Genomic DNA, 24292 nt, shown 5'->3' on the forward strand with positions numbered 1-24292 from the left:
TTTATTATTATTTTTTCCATTTTTACTTACCTCCCACGCTGATGTTATCGCAACCATCGCTGCAAATTCCATCGCCAGTAATATGTCAGCGAAAACTGCCGATGAAGTTTGCAACGACTATTACAATTCTAAAGGGATCTTTTTGATGAGAAGCTTTGAATACCAGTGTGAAATGAATTTTACATGAAATGATCTGCAATTTAAAGTAAAAATATGCTATCAATTTCCTGTATTCATTTTACTTTTCACATGTTTGTTTAATATTGAGTGGATTTTAAGTAGTTATAATTTATGACAAGGGTAGAGTCTACACACGACTCTATTATTATATGTATATTATATAAACCTTGAATCAAAATAATTTGCAAACTATTGGACAAAAATCAAAACTCTGTGTTTAATGACCACAATTTTGAGGACATTAGCTAATTTACTGAGGCACATTTTAATTTCAAGTGATTGAACAAGTCTATCAATTGCGATCTTAATATTTGGTATGGACACCTGTCTGTTCTTCCCGATCATTTATTTACTGACCCAATATAAAATATCGAAAAGGAAAACAAATAAGTAGGTCTGAAATAACACCAGCTGAATGCAAAATCAGCAAATACAAAAATCAAGGAAATTCATTGGAGAAAAAATGTCCATAATTTTAGTCACATCATCAAGAAAAAAATGTCAGGTTTGTTTTTGCCTGATTTTTTAGTTGGAAATAATTTGAAAAAATATTTTTATTGAATTTTTTTTATTATGCATTTTGGTTGCACATGTACATGTACCTACCTGTGTCATTTGGTGAATCCTGCACCGTAACTAATTCAAAATATTGATTCATGCTTTCAAATACTTTTGAAAACTTTTTTTTTTTAAAATTTGAGAAATGTTTCTCAAGTTACAAAATAGAACTTTCCTTGTTTCACTATTTCTTTCACTTTTGCAATGAAGCATTTTTTGAAAAACAAAAATTATTAATACTCTTCTTTTTAACGTTAGATATTTATAGGAAACAGTTTGTTAAATATTTATATCCGTTACAGGAAGACTGTAAGTGGTAACCCTGCTTTCATATCGTTATACATGTAGTATTTAAGAATGCGCTATTTAAGATAACTTACAATATGTTTCGATGATAAACTGTTTTAAAAATATTTTTTTCCTGAGTGTATCGTATATATATATATATATATATATATATATATATATATATATATATATATATATATATATATATATATATATATATAAAATTTATTTGAATGATTTTTAATCATACAATATACTTTAGAACTTTAAACATATTGTTCATTATTGATTTTCCGTAATTTCATTTTAATTTTTTCTGTTTTGTGTTACAAATTTTAAAGTTGGTATGTTAAATACTCAGTAACTCAAGAAGGTATTTTGCAAATCAAATGCGGCATAGAAAAGATTACCACTATGTAAACAATGTTGTTATATAACAAGTTGATCATAAATCTGTGTGTATCATAATTAAAATCATTTTTATGATTTATATAGTTTGTTTTTTTTTTACCGCCAATCATTGTATTGTTATTTTTTTTTATTTTTATTTTTTATTATTATTAGCTCACCTGAGCCGAAGGCTCAAGTGAGCTTTTCTGATCACATTTTGTCTGTAGTCCGTCTGTCCGTCTGTCTGTCCGTCTGTCCGTCTGTAAACTTTTCACATTTTCGACTTCTTCTCAAGAACCACTGGGCCAATTTCAACCAAACTTGCCACAAAGTATCCTTGGGTTAAGGGGATTCAAGTTTGTTCAAATGAAGGGCCACGCCCTCTTCCAAGGGGAGATAATTAAGAATTCGTGAAAAATTAATGGCATCATTAAAAAATCTTCTTCTCAAGAACCACTGTGCTTGAAAACATGAAACTTATGTGGAAGCATCCTCAGGTAGTGTAGATTCAAGTTTGTTCAAATCATGACCCCCGGGGCTAGGGTGGGGCCGCAATGGGCGATCGAAGTTTTACATAGGAAATATACAGGAAAAATCTTTAAAAATCTTCTTCTCAAGAACAGCAAAGCCATGATTGGTCATATTTATATGGTAGCATCCTCAGATAGTGTACATTCAAGTTTGTTCAAATCATGACCCCCGGGGGTCGGGTGGGGCCACAATGGGAGATCAAAGTTTTACATAGGAATATATAGGAAAAATCTTCAAAAATCTTCTTCTCAAGAACAGCAAAGCCATGATTGGTCATATTTACTTGGAAGCATCCTCAGGTAGTGTAGATTCAAGTTTGTTCAAATCATGACCCCCGGGGGTAGGGTGGGGCCACAATGGGCGATCAAAGTTTTACATAGGAATATATAGGAAAAATCTTTAAAAATCTTCTTCTCAAGAACAACAAAGCCATAATTGGTCATATTTATATGGAAGCATCCTCAGGTAGTGTAGATTCAAATTTCTTCAAATCATGACCCCCGGGGGTCGGGTGGGACCACAATGGGCGATCAAAGTTTTACATAGGAATATATAGGAAAAATCTTTAAAAATGTTCTTCTCAAGAACAGCAAAGCCATGATTGGTCATATTTATATGGTAGCATCCTCAGATAGTGTACATTCAAATTTGTTCAAATCATGACCCCCGGGGATCGGGTGGGGCCACAATGGGCGATCAAAGTTTTACATAGGAACACATAGTAAAAATCTTCTTCTCAAGAACAGCAAAGCCATGATTGGTCATATTTATATGGAAGCATCCTCAGATAGTGTACATTCAAATTTGTTCAAATCATGACCCCCGGGGGTCGGGTGGGGCCACAATGGGCGATCAAAGTTTTACATAGGAACACATAGTAAAAATTCTAAAAAAAAAAAAAAAAAAAATAATTTGTTAAGAATAGCAAAGCCATGATTGGTCATATTTATATGGTAGCATCCTCAGATAGTGTACATACAAATTTGTTCGAATCATGACCCCCGGGGGTAGGGTGGGGCCACAATGGGCGATCAAAGTTTTACATTGGAACACATAGTAAAAATCTTTTAAAAAAAACAATTTGTTAAGAATAGCAAAGCCATGATTGGTCATATTTATATGGAAGCATTCTTAGATAGTGTACATTCAAGTTTGTTCAAACATGACCCCTGGGGATCGGGTGGGGCCACAATGGGTGATCAAAGTTTTACATAGGAATACATAGGTTAAATCTTTAAAAATCTTCTACTCGAGAACAGCAAAGCCATGATTGGTCATATTTAAATGGAAGCATCCTCAGATAATGTAGATTCAAATTTGTTCAATTCCTGACACCCCCCCCCCCCAACCACTTTTATATTTAAACTTTTCAACCTTTCAAGATTGAAATGATTTCTGCTTTTTCCAAGCCATAGTGCTCAGGTGAGCGATGTGGCCCCTGGGCCTCTTGTTTTTTTTTTTGGATTGTTTTAGATCACGATGGATCTGTTTTGGTATGTGTCAAAAACATTCTGATTGTACACACAAGTACTCTGAAGTATATATAAAAAAGATGCTAGAGTTTCTGATTGACAATATTTATGTGGTTTTGGAGACCAGGTCTTCCAACCATCTGTTGGAATTCCCGTGAGTACCAATGGCGCCCCATTATTATAATATTTCTGTATTCATATGAAGCAGAATTTATTCAAAATCTGATACATGAGAAGAAGAAAACACTTGTTGAAGCCTTCAACTCGACATTTAGATATATTGACGACGTATTATCAATTAACGATAGTTATTTCCATTCATATATTGACACGATACATCCCAGTGAGCTTGAAATAAAAGATACCACATAGTCTGATACATATTTTTTATATATGGATACTTTGCTAGAAAAAGACGTTAATGGTAACCAAACAACAAGGCTTTATGATAAACGTGATTACTTTCACTTTTCAGTCGTCAACTTCCCTTACCTATCTAACAAAATACCATTATAACCTGCATATTGGGTTTATATCTCTCAGTTGATTCGATACGCAAGAGTATGCTCTACGTAGGAACAATTTCTAAAGCGAGGTAAGTTATTGACAAAGAAGTTGATGAAACAAGAATATCAACAGTCGCGTTTAAAGTCATCATTTCGTAAGTTCTCTGGCCGATACAATGACCTTTCAGCAAATACGATCTATTATTAAGTCAAATGCTGACTGACGTTTTTCATACTGTCTATTAATTGTTAGGCCATTTTTACACACTGAATTGTCTACAGATTTTTCCGTTATATACCGATCATGGTGAATATTTTTAATATCCAAGAAATAAACTCAAGCTGTTCATCGAAGGGTTTCTGGGTTAATTGAATGTATAGAATGATAAATTCCACATTAATATCAGGATATTGAATAGCATATTCATAAATTAAAAATCGCAATTGAAATAGAATTTGGAAAATAAACAGGATTTTGTTGTATAGTAAAGCTAAATTTTCATTATTTCAAATGAGAAGTTATAAGACTGGAAAATACATGTACTTATGTTGGAGAAATTGTCAAAAGTATTTCCCTCCCGGAAAATAACTGCATTAATCTCCGCTTGTATCCGGGTTCATATTATCAGTTTATGGTACCATGCAAGGAAAAGCGTTTTGTCCTTCATGTATGACTGTGTATTGTTGACTTTGAATGTTGTCTAAATTCATTTTCAAGGTAATTTTGTAGAGAAATGGCTAACTCTTATTGGAGAAAAATTTTAGTGTAAAGATATTTGTCATCCCTCTCATGAACAGTATTTGTGTTTATTTATATGAAGAATGTTTATCAAATTAAAACTTTTTAGGGTTTGCACTCATACGATTGGGAAGAAAATAAAGTGAACATCTACTAATTTAATAAATAATCGTCTTTAGGATTATTTTTCACTTAAATTAAAATTATAAAGATTAAAAGTTTATTTGAGTATTTAAAAAAAATGCAATAATTTTTCTAAACCATTAATATATATCCATGAAACTGTACAGGCTTGTACACAATTCTCATTAAATTTTAACAAAGAAAGTAAAATTATAGATAAATGTAACTAGGTATCCATAAAATTATTTTAAATTTCAAGAAATATTTTCTGATTTATTTATGTTTGAAGTTCAAAAATACAGGATTTGTAAGTTGCACGTGGTATCTTTTTATTACAAGAGAGTATCATTCCACACAATGATGCTTTTTTTTTCAAGTACCCATTTAAAAATCATATGCACTGATGTTGAGCAATGTATATTAAGAAGCTTGTTAAAGCGTTCTTAATATAAAAGATTTAACTGCAAATTCAATTTTATTTTCATTTGAGAAAGGAATTAATATATTTTTAAAGTTTAGTCAATTTGGAATCAAATTTAAATGTTAGAATGGTTTTAGACTGTGACACAATAAAATAATTTCTATGTTTTTTGTCATTACTTCTTTCCAAATTTGCAGGTAATTTACATCTACCTTGATTGAACGAACAATTGTTTAAAAAAAATACATGATTGTAAGAATTGGTCTAAAATTAGACATGTATAAAAAAAAAAAAATACGTGATCACTCTTTCCCCATCTCCCTCTATATTCTCTATGGCACAAGTACATTATTTACAAAGGTTTGAAAACGAAATAAATAATATGGCACGCTCATGTAAGTTCAGAAGATTGTCAATTATTGCCCGACAATTTAACTTGTTCTAACACAATGTTCTCACATAACATGCTATCTTTCAAGTCATGTGAAGGAATTTAGTATTCACAAAGTTACCTCAGGTAAAAAATCACGTGGTGCATTATAATATTCAACATGTTACAACCCTTGGTTACAACAGGGAGAGAAAATATAAGAAGAAGCAGTTTTCTCTTTAAAACCATGAGCGCATTTTTGTCTACTAATCTCCTTTTGACACAAATATACAACTACTGTCAAACGGAGAACAATAGAAAAACACGCGCTATGTACAAAGTCAGTTAAAAAAAGAGGGCGTCCTCATTATCGTATAGAGATTCAATCGTGATGTTTCCCGCCTATGAAAACGGATTCATACTTCGTAAATACATATTCGTACTTCTATTTAATGTGATTACGTAAAGTTGCAGATTGGATGTTGACATTCCTGCAACTGAAAGAAAAATGCTCGTTTTGAAAAGTTTACTTTTTTGCAAATGTCCTTATGTGCAGTCATCCTTTATACAAAAAATAGACTGCATTACCTATAACCTTGAATCATGTAAAATAATGTGTTTTAAAGCTATTAAAATTCATATTTCAATCAATTTACCAACGAATGCTTTGTTGCCTTTGCAGTGTTACCTTTTGAAAATGTATATTTTGTCTCAGTTTGTTCAGATTTCTGTTTCCTGTTATGCATAATAAGTATTTTCAGGCAATCCAATCAAATTGTACGTTTATTTCATGTGTTTATTCGTCACAAAGTACTATGAGTAAAATTAGCCAGTCTGGAGTACGATTTCATTTCCTGTTGGGCTTTATAATCGTAATATATATGTCTTAAGCCCTGAAATGCAGAACTATAATTATGAAAAATGTTTTATTTTATGGATATCGTTTATCACCCGAGTAATACTATACCACTTATTCTGTAATGTTCTTATCGTTATTATTTAAAAATCATTCATCTGAGTTAAAACTTTAAATCATCTTTCCTTCAAGTATAGACATATTACTTTAATCATATCTATTTTTAATAAATAGAGGGACAAAATCCGCCCTTTTCAATCCAATTCAAGGGACATGGACATCGATTTAAAGCTTGTATGTTTCAAAATCAGATTATAAATTATTATAAATTATAAAAGCCTTTAGATACTTTAGCCCTTTTTCTGAAAATTATCAAAACTACGATTTGATTGCCATACATCCTTACACTTTCACGAAATCAAATTTATCCTTTAAAACAAGTATTTGTCAGTGATGTGTGATATAAATAATAACAGAACTAGAGTCGATGCTTACAAACAGATGTTTGGTGTAAGGTTAACAAGAATGCTGTTGTCAGTGGATACTGAGAATTTTCACGAAAGTTCAATTCATTTAAACTTAGGTTGTTTTTTAAATAAATAGAAAAATTTAAAATTGGAAACAAAACGGCAATGGAATTTTGTTTATAGCTTAATATTCACATTTTTTTTTAATTTTGTCCGAGGTAAAACTAAAAATAGTAAAAATACTTGATTTCTACATAAAGCTATTGGTTCATCGATAGGCGTGGTTAAAAAAATCACGTGCGGTGCGGGACAGAGAGAGACAGAAATAGGTGGGGCTTGTGGCACGCTAATTAATGGAATCAAGTGCATGTGAATATAACGAAAAACTGTCAGACTTTTTGGTTTCATGACGATGATGAAGCAATTGGCTTGCGTGATAATTAAATTGCAAATTATCACCCAAGCCAATTGCTTGATCACATCATGAAAACAAAAAATTAGTTATTCCTTAATTCAATTCAATTTATTGGCATCATCAATGGCATATTGTCAAGATAACAAATCAATTGACAAACGTTAGAATATTGATTTTTTACATTATCATTATTGCATGTAAGACAAAAGTTCCTGAATCACTCGATAAATCCATCGATGTGCTTTTTCTTCATAAAACATCAATCTTACAAATACATAAGTAAACGATTTATAGTATATAATAATCACACCAGAGACGGGGTCAATTTCATTGAAAAGTAATTAATCATATTACAATTATTGTAATTAACTTTTTCTTCTATTAAATTACAATTAAATAACAAAGCTTGTACGGCATTAATTAATTAAAATACAATTACCTTGCAAAAGTAATTAATAAAATTACATTTACATTAATTTTTTCATTTTTTTTTTGCCCCCCCCCCCATATATATATATATATATATATATATATATATATATATATATATATATATATATATATATATATATATATATATATATATATATATATATATATATATATATATATATAACAATTTTCAAAAATTTTATTCCTTCTTTTCAGTGGTATATTTATGTATCAATGGTAGGGGAACATGGCGAAATCAGATATTGAAAATATGTAACACCGGTGGACCTATAGTAAGAGCGAAAATAATTCAAATTATATATGTAATTTTTCAATATTATTTTGACTTGATTTTGTGCAAGTTTGTTGACTAAATAACGTTGACCTGGGATGCAAAAATCGCTACTGTATGATGCTAAGTCAACCTGTATATGGCATTTATGTAATTTTACAATGGGGTAGCAACAACACATTTTATTTCATTTTTTTAAGAATCGTTTAAGAATTTTTCACTCATATAGAGACGTCAGCATATACCGGTGAAGGGCCTTTACTCGATACTCAGGACCATTTAGCAGAGAGGGATCTTTATCGTGCCAACGCCTACCGTGACAGGGGGCCTCAGTTTTTAAGGTCTTATCCGAAGGATCCGCAACTTTTACTCCAAACTGCTACTGCTTGGCGAAGAAACATTTGCTACCTTTTTTATCGACTTAGGTCAGTCGCTGCCGTGATATTGATGTTAAATTACATTCCAATTTTTACACATTACGTCCAACTGTTAAGATATGATTTAAACATCTTTTTAGCTGTATGATCAAAATTTGTAATGGGTTAATTTCTCTAGAAGAATATCATGATTCACTAAATCAAATGCTGTTGTAAAATCTATAAATGTAATACCAAGTAATTCACCACTATCCGTTGTATTAAGCCAAGTTGAACTTTCTGTTAGTTTTGTAAGTTTAACAAGAATGGAGTTCTCTAAATCCTGATTTGGATTGTGTTAATAGGTCAAATTCATTAATGATTTGCTTAGCTACATGTTTTTCAATCGTTGGTAAAATAAAATTGGACGATAATTATTCAGGTGTGCTTTGTCACCTTTCTTAAAAATTGGTATTGTTTAAATTTTCTTAAAAATTCAGCTTGTTTTAAATATGTTGGGAAAATACCATTAACGATGCTAACATTAATAAGATGAGTTGCAGTTTGACAAATACATTTAGACTCGATTTTCAAATGACGTGGTCCATTTTAGTCAATTCCAGCTGATTTATTGATATTAAGAGTATATATATGTTAAGAACTTCACTTTTTTCAATTTGCTGAATTCTGAAAACGGTTTCATCTCTAAGCTTAGACATAACAAAATAATGTAATATATTAGGGTAATATTGATATTTTGGCATTTCCAAAAGAAGCTTGTTGGAGACATTTGTAAAGTGGGTATTAAAAGTATTCACTATATCTTGTAAATCTTCAACAATTGCCCCATTAGAAAGCACATGAGAAGGAGTCATGTTCTTTGAATTACATTATAATTAAGATAGTTCCACACTTCTCTGGGATTTGAACTCTCTTCAATCGCTCCTCTGTAGTATGACAATTTTGATTTTTCTATCAGAAGACTAACTTTGTTCCGATAAAGTCTTTATATTTCTATATCTCCTTCTTTATGGTAAGGTCACAGCAGGAGGCACAGCTTATCTTTCTGGCCCGGTCTTCTGCCAAGCAGGAGGAAGTAGCTGGTGGACGGTATGCTGAACAGTAATAAACTAGTTTTTAATTCCAGCCAGATTGTTTCAATAAAACCGATTTAAAAATCAGACCTATGTTTGTATTTTACATGGTAAGAAATATATACTACAATTCCACCACCTGTACTCAAAGTGCGATCCTTTCTTTCCATATTAAAACCCTCAATATACAACTCAGAATCACTAATTTGATCATTCAAAAAGGTTCCAAAGTCTTAGAATATTAAGAGTTTGCCCTTTTCTTGAGCAGCATTTTAATTTCTTTAATTTCGTACATTAGATGGTATACCTTAAGATGTCCAAATTTTATTTAAGCCTTTTTTTTCATCACACCATATTCATTATTGCGTGGTACAGTGTCATTATTAGTTAAAGTAGAATAATCAGATTGTGAAACCTTCTAGGTGGTAAGAGTACTATGAAGATTCCTGTTAGTATTTATGAATTTAGAAATACTGGATGAAGTACATGTATTTAAATTAAGAATAGAATTTTGTACAAATGCAAAAGAACACCATAGCCATGACATGAATAATAGACCTTATTGCATTCTGAACATAAGCTAATAAGAAAAAAAATATTATTATTAATAATTGCTCGGGAACTAGTTACGGCTACACATTCATTGCCTGTCTCCTAATGGACATGCGGAGGGAGCTTGGTTATTTTGTGTCCTAGCTCCCCACAGTTCCAACAGTCCAGCTTTCTTCCATGTCTGCAATGCCGTGATATATGTCCACTTTCTTCACAGAAGTAGCAAAAGGTTGAACGGAAGGAATCTTTGACATTTGTTCGAAAATTACCGATTTTCAGAATATTCGCATTTCAGTGTGAATATTCTAAAATTTCAGTCGTGCTGTCGTGCCTCTGACGGATAGATCCCATCTTACCAGTAGTATCCCTGCCTGGGCCTTCCATGTCCAAAGAATTTTGAAGCTGGGATTACTGTACCATACATTTCACGCATATTTTAAATAATTCCATTAATATCACTGATACCTGTATCACGTCTTGCTAACACTTCTGAAATAAACACACGGGCATTTGGGATTCCGATTTTGGAGATCTGCAATTACTTCTGCGAAATCATGTACTATCGCTTATGCGTCTCATCGTCTTGATGCATCATTTCCTACAGCCAGGATGATAATACTGTGATATGATGATACATCCATTTTTGATAGTTTCGTTCTTATATTGGAGATGGTCGCCTCCATTAGTGCTGATCTGTACAGTTGGATGCAATCCTCTAGTAAGGATCTTTTGTAATATCGATTTTCAAATGACAGGACAGATTTATCCCTTGGTTTCCTTCCAAGCTGATTTTTCCCACGTGAAATTTGTGTGATCAGCTTACATTGGAAAAATCTTGGTATCTGAAGCCTCGCTGGTATATGGCATAGTACTGCTAAAAATTGTGGAACTTTAAGGTCAAACTGACTATGGCCTGGTACACCAATTTTAATGATTTTGAAATGGAATTTATAGAAAATATGTGTATCCCCGTAGAAATAAGAGATATTGCTATGTTTTTGATAATGTATGCAGATGACACTGTACTTTTCTCAGAGACAGAACAAGGTTTACAAGATATGCTTAATTGTTTACAGCAATATACAACAAAGTTGAAACTTAAGGTTAATGTGGATAAAACTAAAATTGTGGTATTTAGAAAAGGTGGTAGATTGAAGAAAAATTACTGTTGGAAATATGACAACAAATTGATTGATATTGTTGAAAATTTTAATTACTTAGGAATTACTTTGAATTATAAAGGTAAATTTCATAAAACACAAAGTGTATTAGCAGCACAATGTAGAAAGAGTTTAAGTATTTTGATAACAAAAATGAAACCAATGCATTTGAATGTAAGCACTAAATTGTCATTGTTTGATACATATATTAGTAGTATAGCAAATTATGGTTGTGAAGTTTGGGGGTTTCACCCAGCAGGAGAATTAGAAAGTATCCACTCAGATTTTTGTAAGAAAGTACTAAGTGTTAAAAAAAAGCACTGTCTCTATGATGGTTTATTTTGAACTAGGTCGGAAACCATTACAATGGAACAGAAAAATTAGAATGCTGAAGTATTGGTTAAAGTTAAAAAATAGTGATAATTGCATTTTTAAAAATATATACCAAGAAATGTTAGATGTGTGTGAATCAAATACTTTTCCTTGTTGGCTGTCACATATAAAAGATTTTGTTGATACTTTAGGCTTTGGTTATATATGGAACTGTAAAGACTACCTAAATGAAAAACTTTTTTTGTTTGAGGTGAAACAAAGATTGGATGACATGTTCATACAAGAAGCACGAAGTAATTTTGAAGCTTCCCCTAAGTGTATTTTGTATAGGTATTTAAGCGATAGTTTTAATTTACAATTATATTTAACAAAATCAATATCACAAAAATATGTACAACATATCAGTCAATATCGTCTATCTTCTCACCAACTAGAGATAGAACGAGGGAGATTTTTTAATATTCCTAGAATAGAAAGATTGTGCAAATTTTGTTCAATGTCACAAGTTGAAGACGAGTATCATTTTATTCTGGTTTGTCCGTTTTTTTCCGATGTTAGAAAAGAGTATATTAAGAAATATTATCACCAAAAACCATCTACTTTAAACTTGTTCAATTGTTGTCGACAAAAAATGTAACAGAGTTATGTAAACTAGGAAAATATCTTTATAAATGTACAAGTTAACTCACATTGATATAACGAGATTATCCTCACTATTACTACATGTATTACCAACTTTTATTATGGTGCTTTTGTCTGCTTTATGGACTAATATATATTATTGTGCTTTTGTCTGCTTTGTGAACTAAGAATGAATAGTATGTAAGATCCTTTACTATGATCCTGCTTTACTTAATGTACAAATGATAATGAAATGTTATATATATATAATGTACAAATTGATTTATGTATATACTTTAAACCTATGAACTGTATGGTTCTTGGTAATAAACAATACAATACAATACAGCAGAGCTCCAGATAAGGTGCGTATTTACAGAAATATGCATTGAATTTTTCAAAATACACATTAAAAATTAAAACAGGGCGTACAATTATGCATTAGACATCATAAATAAGCATTACACTGATTAAATGATACAAGTACGATTTAACTAATTACGTGAATTGAGGTCAGCTCAGGAAATTCTGATTTATAAACGAATAACCTATGCCGATTTCCAGTTCGGGAGAAAGATTTGAATATTAAATACTCGAATTTTGTCTGAAAATATCACAGATTTCTACTGTTCATATAACATCCAAATTTTGGTTCTTGACACGCACATGTACACGTCGATATTCTCAAAATTCCGCAAAACACGCATGGGGTCTGGTTTATCCTTTATCACTGTTTATTAAACAGTTCTTATATATTTACCATTTTCTGTAGCAATAATATCATCTAAAGTCCGCCGACAACCTTTATTAATTGTATGAAAATAATGGCTTATTTGCTTTCCATATGGCTCCTTTGCTATAAATAGCGCCACACGAACTTTTAATGCAAACGGGGAGTAACTCTAAAACTTTTACCTCGATCGATGCCAACAATTTATATACCAAAACCTAAGATATATTTCATTAACTTAATTAATAAATTTCAAAAAAAAAATTGCATTAGATGTCAAAATAGCAATAGATTTACAGAATACTTTTTAATTATTTTGCTGAAAAGCAAAATCTGCATTGATTTGAAAATCAGGGAGTAAATACACGTTGAGGCAAAAAAATATCTGGAGCCCTGATACGAAATATGAAGTCCCTCTGTTGATGTTTCCTTTGGCTTTGTCCTGTTTGGAATTATTTGGGTACCTGTCTCCAAGTATCCATTCGAGTTGTTCAAATCCCTAAGTAACTCTTGATACCACGAGTAATACGAGTCTCCTTGGATGTGTAGGGTATTTTTTGTCTCATAAATGGTAACTGTGACAGATTTATCCTGAGATTTATAAAAAGATCCTTGTCTTTTTTCATCGCGGTTTTTAAAGAGTAGAAGTTTCCTCTCTAGCAGATCCAAGATGATAGGGTACTTGTCCCCAATGATTGAAAATTATTGTGAAACTCTTCTGATTTTCCTTAACTTGCAATAAATTTGGTACATTTAAACTTAGTCTCACAGATTCAGTTGATAGATCATTATTTACAATAAATGATCTTGAAAATCCAGTAAATGAGTTCAAAAGTGACCTGAAAAGATTGAATCATCAATTATTTATTATTCCATAGTAAAAGCTAAGTATAGATAAGAGATTCAGGAGCTGTAAAAAACACGTCTTACCCTGACTGCTTGTCTCCCTCTCACTCTCTCTATAGAAGGGTAGCACACATTTTAGATAAACATTAAACTTGTATTCATTCTAAATGTACGCGTTATGATTATAAAGCAAAAATATTATTATAAACAAGCCAATTTATGAAAATCATATATTAGCATGTAAACATAAGATTTTGAAAAACACAAGGACGAAGGATGTTTTTAATGAATAAAAGAACTGTAAAATATGACTGTGATGGAAATATTTTTCTGTTATAACATGTATATGTTTAATGTAAAGTAACTGAAATGTAATTGAAAAGAAATTGGAATTACATGGTATTTTTTCAGTGTTATTAATTAAATTACAATTATAAGTAATTTAAAAATTGTTCATTATAAATAACTTCCAATTACTTTGAATTGATTACTCTCAATTACAATTATTTTTTTCAATTATCCCATCCTTGGTTTATAATAGATTCCAGCCTATTCCACCTTTAACCCTCAGTCTTAACCCCCCCCTTTTTTTTTTTACATGTATGTGTACATTTTATAGGTTTATGTTAAAATTGTAATGATTTCTTTTTATCGGATCAGTACCACAGTATGATTAATCGATAAAAAATTAAAAATATCATTATATTGAACAAGAAGATTTTGTCTCTTTTTATATGCGTTTTTATTTTAAATGTATACAATACAAGCGTACTACCAGCATTTCTTGCAAAACATTTTGTAGACTATGATGAATGAAAAGGTAAAGTGTGTTAAGAACATAATTCTCAAGCTTTTAAGTTCGCGTAAGTTTCAGTTTACACCATCTAGCAAAGTGACTGGAATCGTTTGAAAAGAAAACAAACATTTGTTCCCCCAATCTTGTTCGCGCACGTTTCACAACTTTGTCTGGGTTATATACATGATAGGAAGGCTCTGTGTACTCCAGTTTGCTGCATTTCCCGTCATAACAAATTTCCAACTCCTCCTCCTTGATTGTTCGATGGGAGAAGATTCCACAGAAGGCGTAATGAGCAATGGTGCACACTACTGACTTCTCTGTCGTTCTTTTCTTTTCTAAAACCACTGCCTCATGCCACAGATTATAGTAGGAGTATCGGATGATATCTCCCATTTCCACATCCTGTTCTCCAACAACAGGCCTCAATGTGACAGCAAGCAGTTTTTTATTCATCTCATAACAGTCTTTGCAAATGATCTTGTTTTCAAACTCTTTTTCGTTTCTTGTTAGTTCATTGCTTATCCCAACAAAACCTCTAGACCAAAACAATTTCCACGTCAATCTGAACTTGGTTACTTGTACGCTGAAATTTTGTCCTGTAACACAGTGCGTAGCAAAATGTTCACAATTGTTATCAAAGAGATCATATTTATATTTTACGCTCTCTTCCTTATCATTATATATATTTATGGCACGTTGGATGGTTTCTTTCTTCGAATATCTTCTATATCTGTATTCTACCACACATATCTTTTCTTTTTCAAAATCAAATTTTTTGAAAGTGGATTGGATTTTGGCTTTTCCACCAAACAGTTTTGAAAGCCCAACGACAACTCCAGAGAATGTATTTGTTGCTTCTATGATTTCAAAAGTTACTCCATCGTCTAATCTTGATATAATTATCCCATGATGGTCGTATACTGCCCCACTAAAGATCACGTGATCACCAGCTTCAATTCCATCCGATGAAAATACTGGGATGGCCTTCACACATTCAATGCATTTGCCTATTTCAGAATTTTCTTGTGCTGATTCTTGTGATGTATCATTGTCCTTCTCGTCGAGATCAGGGTTTTCCATCATGGATTCCTCTTTCACAGTTTGCTCGGTTTTGCTATTTGTCTTGCTTTCTTCTGATTCTTTGACCCTTTCTTTAAATTCTGTTATTGTCTGGAAAGATGGTGCTCTCTGCAAACATTTTGGATCAAGAGAATTGCTCCTCTCTAACTCTGGTCGTTGTGTTCTCTACAGAAGAAATTGTAGATTTTTTTTTAAATTATGTATTTGGGAAACACTGATGCCCCCGTATGGCAGCTCAAGGCCAAGGTTAAGGGTTATCAAATGTGGGTCAAACTCTAAGGTCAATGTCAAGAGTTTAAAAAAAATTGGTACTCAAAAAAGTTCTTGTCACAAGGAATACATAATTGAAATATGAAAGCTCTAACACCGATCGTTCAAAAAATATAGAGAAGGATAAAGATTTTACTTATGTAGGTCAAACTCACAAGTAAAGGTCGAGAGGTCAAAAATGTTTTATCCAAATAAAGGTCTTGTCACAAGGAATACACAAGTGTTAAATGAAAGCCCTGGCACAAGCCTAACAAACGTTTTAACAAAAGTTAAGTTTTTCAAAGTAGGTCAAACTCCAAGGTCAAAGTAAAATGGAAAAAAAATGTTGGTACCCAAAGAAAGGTCTGACCACATGAAATACACGTGAAATTTAAAAGCTCTAGCATCAACCGTTCAAAAGTTATGTCCAAAGTTTGGTAAAATTCGTAAAAGTCTTATGATTTATTATAACGATAACATGGTTCTCGTATAAACTTTTCAAATGACTCTTAAACTACTTCTTAACCACTTTCAATCTCCGAAAGAAATACACAATATAAAAGACTGAAAACTTCAAGAAGAAACAAGCGATTGAATTGTACAATAGTTCATGTACATGCACACTCGTTTAAGTGCATGTTAAATTTAGCCAAGTTCCTCTGTGTTGAGTTTCTGTCCTTTAAAAAGTTTAGAAATGTTTTTTACTCATTAAAGAAGTAATACGAAATAATTCTTACGTATCCATGCACTGTAGTTATTCATTAAAAAGTAAAACTAATTATTTTAAATGTCTATCAAACGGTAATGGAAACAAAAGTAATCAACAACACAGAAGGTTTTCGAGGAGGCCATTGCTGGGTTATTTATAAAAGACATAATTTGTCGAAATGCGCATCTGGTGCATCTAAATTGGTACCGTATATGATTTACATAAAAGAAACTCAGCAATAAAGCAAAACCTACTCTGTTGTCAGAATCGTCAACAGTAGTCGTAGATTTAGAGGCCATTGCAAACGATTTCACACAACCATGTTGTAAAGGGAATAGAAAATAATCCAAACAGTAACATGCACTCGATGTGCTTATCTGTGGTTGACTTCCTATTAGCTCATACGTACGAAAGCCTAGTAAGGTTAACGTTATTATGAAATATGAACTCTCTTCATAGTTAAGTAAACAAACAATAGTACATGTAAATACCAAGGAAAATCATGTTCTAATATGATTTTTAATATATTTTATGTTTAAATACAATGTCTTTTATAAAATTTAAAAGCTACAAAATATAAAAATTGTATTTTCAGGGGCATGAAGTTTGATTTCGTAGATCAAAAATGTGAACCAAACTCGTATATAAAGAACATTATACATAGTCCTGTCCATTGTTATATATAGAGGTAATCATGATGATAATGTGTTTATAGAAATGCTTTTTCCTTATACGTGTATTAATGTTTGTGCCAAGTGGGAGAAATTCGCTTCATAGATATGTACAAGTAGTTTTTGTTATATATTCATCACTCTTTCCAGGGAAACCGTGTACAGAATTATCAAATTTTCCTCTCTCTTTTTGACCAGCCATTCTAAGTAATGCTGTCATGCGTTCTTTTAATAAGAATTTCATAGACATCTTCAAGAGAGGCAAAATTTTCGCTTTGCATGTAATTAGTCATGTAGATGTGAGTAAATTTTATTTTGACGAAGGGTCCGCCTTATTTTTGATATATGTAAATAAACAGTGTGTTTTAAACTGAATACAGGAACACCTTTCTGTGGTTGCAAATAAAAATTGTTCATATGAATTGTGATATAATATACATGTAAAAATGTAATAAGGGCTTGGAAATTTCACCCGTCACAAGGCTTTGACAGAGTCCAAAAGGACACGGTACCTTGTGACTATTTGCTATTTAAATTATGTTTATAAGATGAAAGAATTTTGTTTTGTTACGTATATGGATTAACTGGGTTTAGGTTACAGATGTACAAAAAACGTTTTGAATGTTTAATTTATGTTTAATTCGAATTAAATTCTCTGTGTGAACAGGGCATTTTTCTCAATGTCCAAAAACATTTGGCACAAGCGTATAGAGGGTCCTTAATCCCTATCTTAAAAAATACATGTTATGTAATTAGATGCATATAAGTAGTTATGCTTAGAATACTGCATGAAACCAAGATGTCCCTGATTAAACATCAAATAAGCACCTTAAGGACAGTACAACTCCTTAGTTTATAAATAGTTGTGCGTTGAATAATCTTGCATGAATGAAAGCATGAAGTGTGTACTTTGCAAAAGAAGCTGCGTTTAATTGGAATGAAATATGGAGATATAACGTACAGTAATCAAGCTCAAAAGACCACTAAAACAATACAAATCGGGAGCAAAGCAAACACGGACCTCTAAAAAACATCAGAGGTGGGATCAGGTGCCACTGAGGAGTAAGCATCCCCTGTCGACCGGTCACACCCACCGTGTGCTCAATCATGCGTGTCATGATCAGGCAAACGGAGAAATCCACAGACAATTCAGTGTTTAAATAATGGCCTAACAATTAGTATGAAAAACCTCGGTCACCATTCGACTTAATGATAGATTATATTTGCTGACAAGGTCATTGTATCCACTATAGAGAACTTGCGAAATGACGACTTTAAACGAGACTGTTGGCATTTTGTTTCATCAACTTATTTGTCAAAATCTTGCCTCGTTTTAAAAATTGTTCGTACGTAGAGCATGCTCTTGCGACAAGGGATGCTTACTCCTCCATGGTATCTGATCTCACCTCTGATATTTTTAGAGGTCCGTCTTTGCTCTGCTCCAAATTTGTATTGCTTCAATGGACTTTTGAGCTTGATTACTGTCCGCTATCTTCATATTCCATGCAAATTTGTGGAGCATTTAACTAATAAGACATACATAATAATTTTGCATACTTTGGCATGATTGAAGGTAAAATAAGATTTAAGTACTTAAAAAAATAACTTTCTCTAGAACAGTTATATAAACACATACACTGAAATAGTATGCATTGAAGGATTATATCAATTATTTAAATAAACTTGTCAAAAATAATGAATTAGGCTATTCAAGTTAAAAAGTTTTTCTCATTTAATATTAAAAAGTGCACTGGAGACGACCGTGTAGCTTACATGTTTCACGAATTAAAGAAAGTATTCCTTTTAAAGAAAATCTAGTTTCTCCTTCTCAACTGTACATGGTATAAATTCACAAAAACTAAGAAAATCTCAGGATATATTTACTTTTCTCCTAGCATTGATGTTTGTATGAGTTATTCTCCCTGATACAATTACAAAAACTTAGCTTTTCAAAATAAACAAAAAAGTAGGCTACATGTACTCCAGAAGTGAAAAAATCTTCCTCATATCTGTCTCTGCTACTCAAAATTCAGGAGAAGAAAAATAAAATTAAAAAAAATATTACTTCCTTTGCAGAACTGGAAATATTATAAGGAAGAAATCTCATGTAACACATCTCAATTTTAAACGTCATTGGAAAATTAGTATACATTAAAACTCGTTTAGTACGAACACGGACATAGCGAAGTTTTTTGCAATCCCTGGTGAAATTCTTAACAATTCCTTGTAAAATTGTATGGATATAACTAACTCAGATATAGCCAATTTACGGTTATAGCGAACTGACTTTGTGTCCTCTAGTAGTAAAAAATAATGAAATGACGACTGTACGTAAGGACATAGGAAATTTGCTCTAAAATAAACTTTAAAAACAAACATTTTTCTTTTAATTGCAGGAATGCTCGACATCCAATCTACAACTTTACGTTATAACATTACATAAAAGTATTTATTTACGAAGTATGAATCAATTTGCAAAAGCGGGGCCATTATAATTTATTGAATCTCAGTACGATAATGAGGACCCCCACTTTCTTACTGACTTCATACATAGTCAGCGCATGTTTGTCTATTGCTCTTCGTTTATCAGTGTTTGTATTGTCTTCCCACAAATTTTTATTAAAATAGAAAATTTGGTGTTATGACTATTTAGTATCTATGTTGTTTTAGATTTTCATTTCACAGAGGGAAACAGTCTGTACAGTCACCGTGTTTAACTTTAAAACGTATTCTTTTTAATATTTCGAATTATTTTTGTAACTGGTGACTGTTTGTTTATAAAATTATTAACACTTCTATCGACGACTTCAATAAATAAACTTCGTAAATAAAATATATTATTTCTTTATTCTTTGCATATTTACAGCCACCGTAGAGGCCAAGCCAAACCTGGAAGTTGCCCACGAGTAGAGCAATCCAAATACGGAATAAAGATATCCTTATCCCCCACCAAGCGAGTAATTCCCCACATTAAAATATATTGTACAAGTTCACGTTTAGACGAGAAAATCAACGTGACAGTATATTTGCATTACTAATGCTGTGTCAAAAAGAGATTAATAGAAAAACATGTTAAATATTATAATTCAGCAAGTGATTTTTTACCACAGGTAACTCTGTGAATACTAAATTCCGTCACGTGACTTGTAAGGTGGCATGTTTTGTTAACTATGACATTGTGTTCGAACACTAGAGATTGACTTGCATTGATTTAATATCTTCGTTACTCACATGGACGTGCTCATATTGTTAATTTCGTTTTGAAACCTTTGCCATACAAAATAGAGAGGGAATAGAGAGGGAAAGAGTGATCACGTTTTTTAAATACCGTATATATTCGCCTGCAAGTCGGTCCGCCCATAGGACTTTTGCGAGAAGCACTGCTTTTACAGTTGACTGTTTACTTTGATATTTAAACCTGTATCATGTATGGAGGTACAGAATTGATAATAGATGGGGAAATATTTCTAGTGGTCATGGGTATGGTGTTAGGGGCACTAACATGTGAAGGCCGGAAGTTAAGGGTAGGGTGATTGTCGTTTTCTTCAAGGGCAATTTATTTGTGTTTTGAAATAACCCGTTATTTTCGTTTAATTAAATGTTGACCTAAATATTTATATCGTAGAAGAGCTTCCGTACATTGTCCTAGTGTAAAAGTAAGCCGTCAACTGTAAAAGTCAGCGCTCCTCGCAAAGGTCCGTCTATAAGTCGGTTGTAATTTTTGAGGTTATTTTGGAGGGATTTGCCATTGACCTACATATAAGTCAGTACAACTTTTTGCAAGAACCGGCTGACAATTTCAAATCAATGTTTTGATAATGATTTAACCTGGTTTAATTAATTTTTTTTTTTATAAATGATGCCAATATTTAATTTTAAATCATAAAAAAAAGTAATGCACACAAGATAAAAATAAAATTATTGAAATATATAAATACTTGTACTTCATGCATAACCTTAGAATGCAAAAATGATATAATATATCCAGACTTTATTCAACGATAATCGTCGGACACGTTTATAAAATACTACATGTTGCCTTTCAAAATAATGCCAATATTTTATGACTCGCCTATAAGTAGGACATAGTTTTGGACCAAAATTTAACTCCCAAAAAACCGACTTATAGGCGAGTATATACAGTATATGTCATTGTTATTTGTCTAGTCTAATATTAGACCATTCTTGCAATGTTAACTCCACCTCTCATGCATACACAATATTCAATCAAGGGCAGGTAAGTGTAAATTCTCCATATTTGAAAGCAAGCATAGAATTATCTTATTGTTTTACAGTCTAAAATCATTTTAACATTTAAATTTGATTTAAATTTCCAAATTGACAGGATTCTTGAATAAATATACAAAAGTGAAATCAGATATAAAAGCAACAGAAGCGACCGAAAAAGACCCCAAAATCGGCGTCAAGTGCAATCATCCTTTAAATCTTTTATAGCAAAATAATAATAATAGTAATAATAACGAAATTTATATCTTTTATAGCGAATTTTCAAACATCTAAATAATTCACAAATTAAACTGACATTAATTTTGTAAGTATTAATATTTGAAATCATCCGAGAACTTGAAATTAAATGTAATTTTTGTATTTTATACATCCCTAAAGACATTTGGTAGTCATTATTGGATGAAAAAACATCTCTATTGCGAATTCGCTATGTAAACTTTATAAATTCGTTATATATAACGAATTACGGATATAGGGAAGTAAAATGAACTTTGATTGGTAATAATTCAATTGTTGTCCTGCCATAAGAAGCAGATAATGTTGAATCATTTAAAGGTAACTTTAAATTCTCCTTATTTAGAGCTAACATGTCAGAAGATTTGTATTCCCAAGATTTTTTTTACTCCATGTAGTGACCCCACCCTTGCCCAAAGGGAGCAAGATTTGAAGGAGGATATTGATTTGGGTCAGCCCGTTCTGGCTGACTTCCCTGTGATAAAATATTTATAATATTTTGATTTTAGTAAAACTATAGAAATGGAGTTCCATCTTCCGAACAATCCCTTTCAATGTATCCGCTAATGAGGATTGTATTAAACTTGAAAATCATAAGATAAAGAATTAGTAATTTGTCACAACAAAGTACTTATTGTTAAAACAAATTAATTATTGGTAATAATTTATTAATAATTCTAATAATAAATTGATAATTTGTATAAAACAAAATAATAATTTAAAAAAAAAAAGAATAAAAAAAGAAGGAAAAGAGACACTGGTACGACACTTCCAATCTTCCCACTAATACATGTTAAATGCTTAAAAACATAAGCAAGAACCTTCAAAATCCATATCCAAGTAGTTGGCAGCAGTTTGCACATATTAAAGGGTTTTATTTGCTGTATGCATCGGACGGAATAAATTCATACAACAGCAGCTTATCAAAAGAATATTGAAAACAATTGATTATTATAGAGGTATATAGTGATGAATAATTAATTATTTCATTTATTTATTATTTTTTACATATTTTCGTTTAAAAAAGGAATAAACAAACACGAATGTGATTCACCTTTACAAACTCCATTCATATCACGCTTGTATGGAAAATTACACTTGCAGATTCCAGAATAGCAATCTGCATTGTCAATAGTGCAATCGCTATCAGATTTGCAGGGCATATTGTGAAGAATATTAATTTTTTGACATACAAAATTTGACTTTGAATTTGCTTCGCATTCCGGAATCAATGCTTGTGTAGAGGAATGTTTAAAAACATTCTCATTGAGTCGCCCGCGTTGCGCAGTGGTTAGAATGTTTGCTCTAGAGTCGCTGGGTAAGGGGTTGATCCTTACCCCGCCGGTTCGAATCCCATTGCGTGACGTGGAGACCGGTTCTTCAGACGAGACCATATAAACAGAGGTCCCGTGTCGCACTAGATTCTGAAAAGAAAAAGATACCTCACTGCTCAAGGGCCGTAAGTGCAGAGTACAAGACTAAATTTGCAGCCCTCCACCGGCAAGTGGTGGCGTCTCAATATGAGTGAAAAATTCTCGAAGGGACGTTAAACAAAGAAACAAACAAATCATAGGGATTTATGCTTTCTTTTAAAACCCAGTCATTGATAAAAAAAAAAATGAAAAATGCATCTCTTACAGCTCCAGACCCTTTAAATAAATTTTTAACAGCTGTCACTTATAATCATTAATGGTATGAATCAAAGCACTTTTGAAATTGATACTAGAACTGACGTTTTTCAACCGTTGCATTCACTTTTATGTTATGTTAGCTACATTACTTAATAACAAAAAGAAAAAAGATAAAATAAATGAAAATGCAAGAAACATAAAACATTAAATAATTTCGTGGCAAATCTTTTGCTGAAATATTGGACCTAAACAAAATTTCATGATAATCATTATAAACTAGGGGTACTGTAAGCACAGAGCTCACAAAATGCCTCCTCTCCGCACCCAGAGTGTAATGCAAAGTGCATTTCTTGGCAGTAAGTGAAAAAGATTCTGTAAAAGATGAAATTTCCATTTAATTTCATTCACTGATAGGGGTTTAGGAAGAATTGCAAAATGGATACCCCCTTTATCCAGTATAATGGCAAGGTCTATATTTTGTTATGAGAAACCCAAAATATCTGTTCAATGAACACGTAAAATAGGAGGTGCACAATAAAACAAAGTAATGAAGAATCCGTGAAAGTCTCACTGAATTTTACAATGAAATTTTATACCCCCCCCCATGACCCCAGAGGTCAAGATTGGAAATATATATTGCATATATAGTTTTCAGATAATAATTTTAGTTTTTCTGTAAGCTTTTGCATTGAAACTTCGTCATGAATTTCTTTATGCTTTAAAAAAAAGACTCCTATTGACTTTAAGGAGGTTGGATCCTGCCATCAAAAGTAATGAGAATTTTTTATGAAGTATATTTTTAGAATTCATACACATAGCTTTATTAAAAATCAAAACAAAAAATGAGGGTCAATGCGCTTCTTTTGGCGTTACAGAGCATTTAGTTTGACCTTTTTGCACTGTAAATACGTCTTACACATAAATCAATTTTTAAAGTTT

General features: G+C 31.8%; 1 protein-coding gene across 1 annotated transcript; it reads right to left on the reverse strand.

Moving 5' to 3' along the window:
• Positions 1-14498: 14498 nt before the first annotated feature.
• LOC133172683 (uncharacterized) lies at positions 14499-16923 on the reverse strand. Its single transcript, XM_061307634.1, has 2 exons — positions 16824-16923; positions 14499-15776 (listed from the first exon to the last, which is right to left on the reverse strand). Exons 1-2 carry the CDS (start codon positions 16866-16868, stop codon positions 14586-14588), a joined length of 1236 nt encoding a protein of 411 aa, XP_061163618.1. The 5' UTR covers positions 16869-16923; the 3' UTR covers positions 14499-14585.
• Positions 16924-24292: the final 7369 nt, after the last annotated feature.

The sequence above is a fragment of the Saccostrea echinata genome, unplaced genomic scaffold (genome assembly GCF_033153115.1).
Source record: "Saccostrea echinata isolate AGI-Se365-2 ecotype Australia unplaced genomic scaffold, CSIRO_AGI_Sech_v1 ptg000054l, whole genome shotgun sequence".
In the NCBI taxonomy this organism is placed as follows: domain Eukaryota; kingdom Metazoa; phylum Mollusca; class Bivalvia; order Ostreida; family Ostreidae; genus Saccostrea; species Saccostrea echinata.

What these genes read in the sequence shown, in the direction of transcription:
- LOC133172683 (XM_061307634.1), bottom strand. Translation starts at nt 16,868, where the DNA reads ATGGCCTCTAAATCTACGACTACTGTTGACGATTCTGACAACAGA. An exon ending in TTGACGATTCTGACAACAGA is followed by an intron (nt 15,777 to 16,823) that starts GTAGGTTTTGCT and finishes TTTCTTCTGTAG; the next exon opens with AGAACACAACGACCAGAGTT.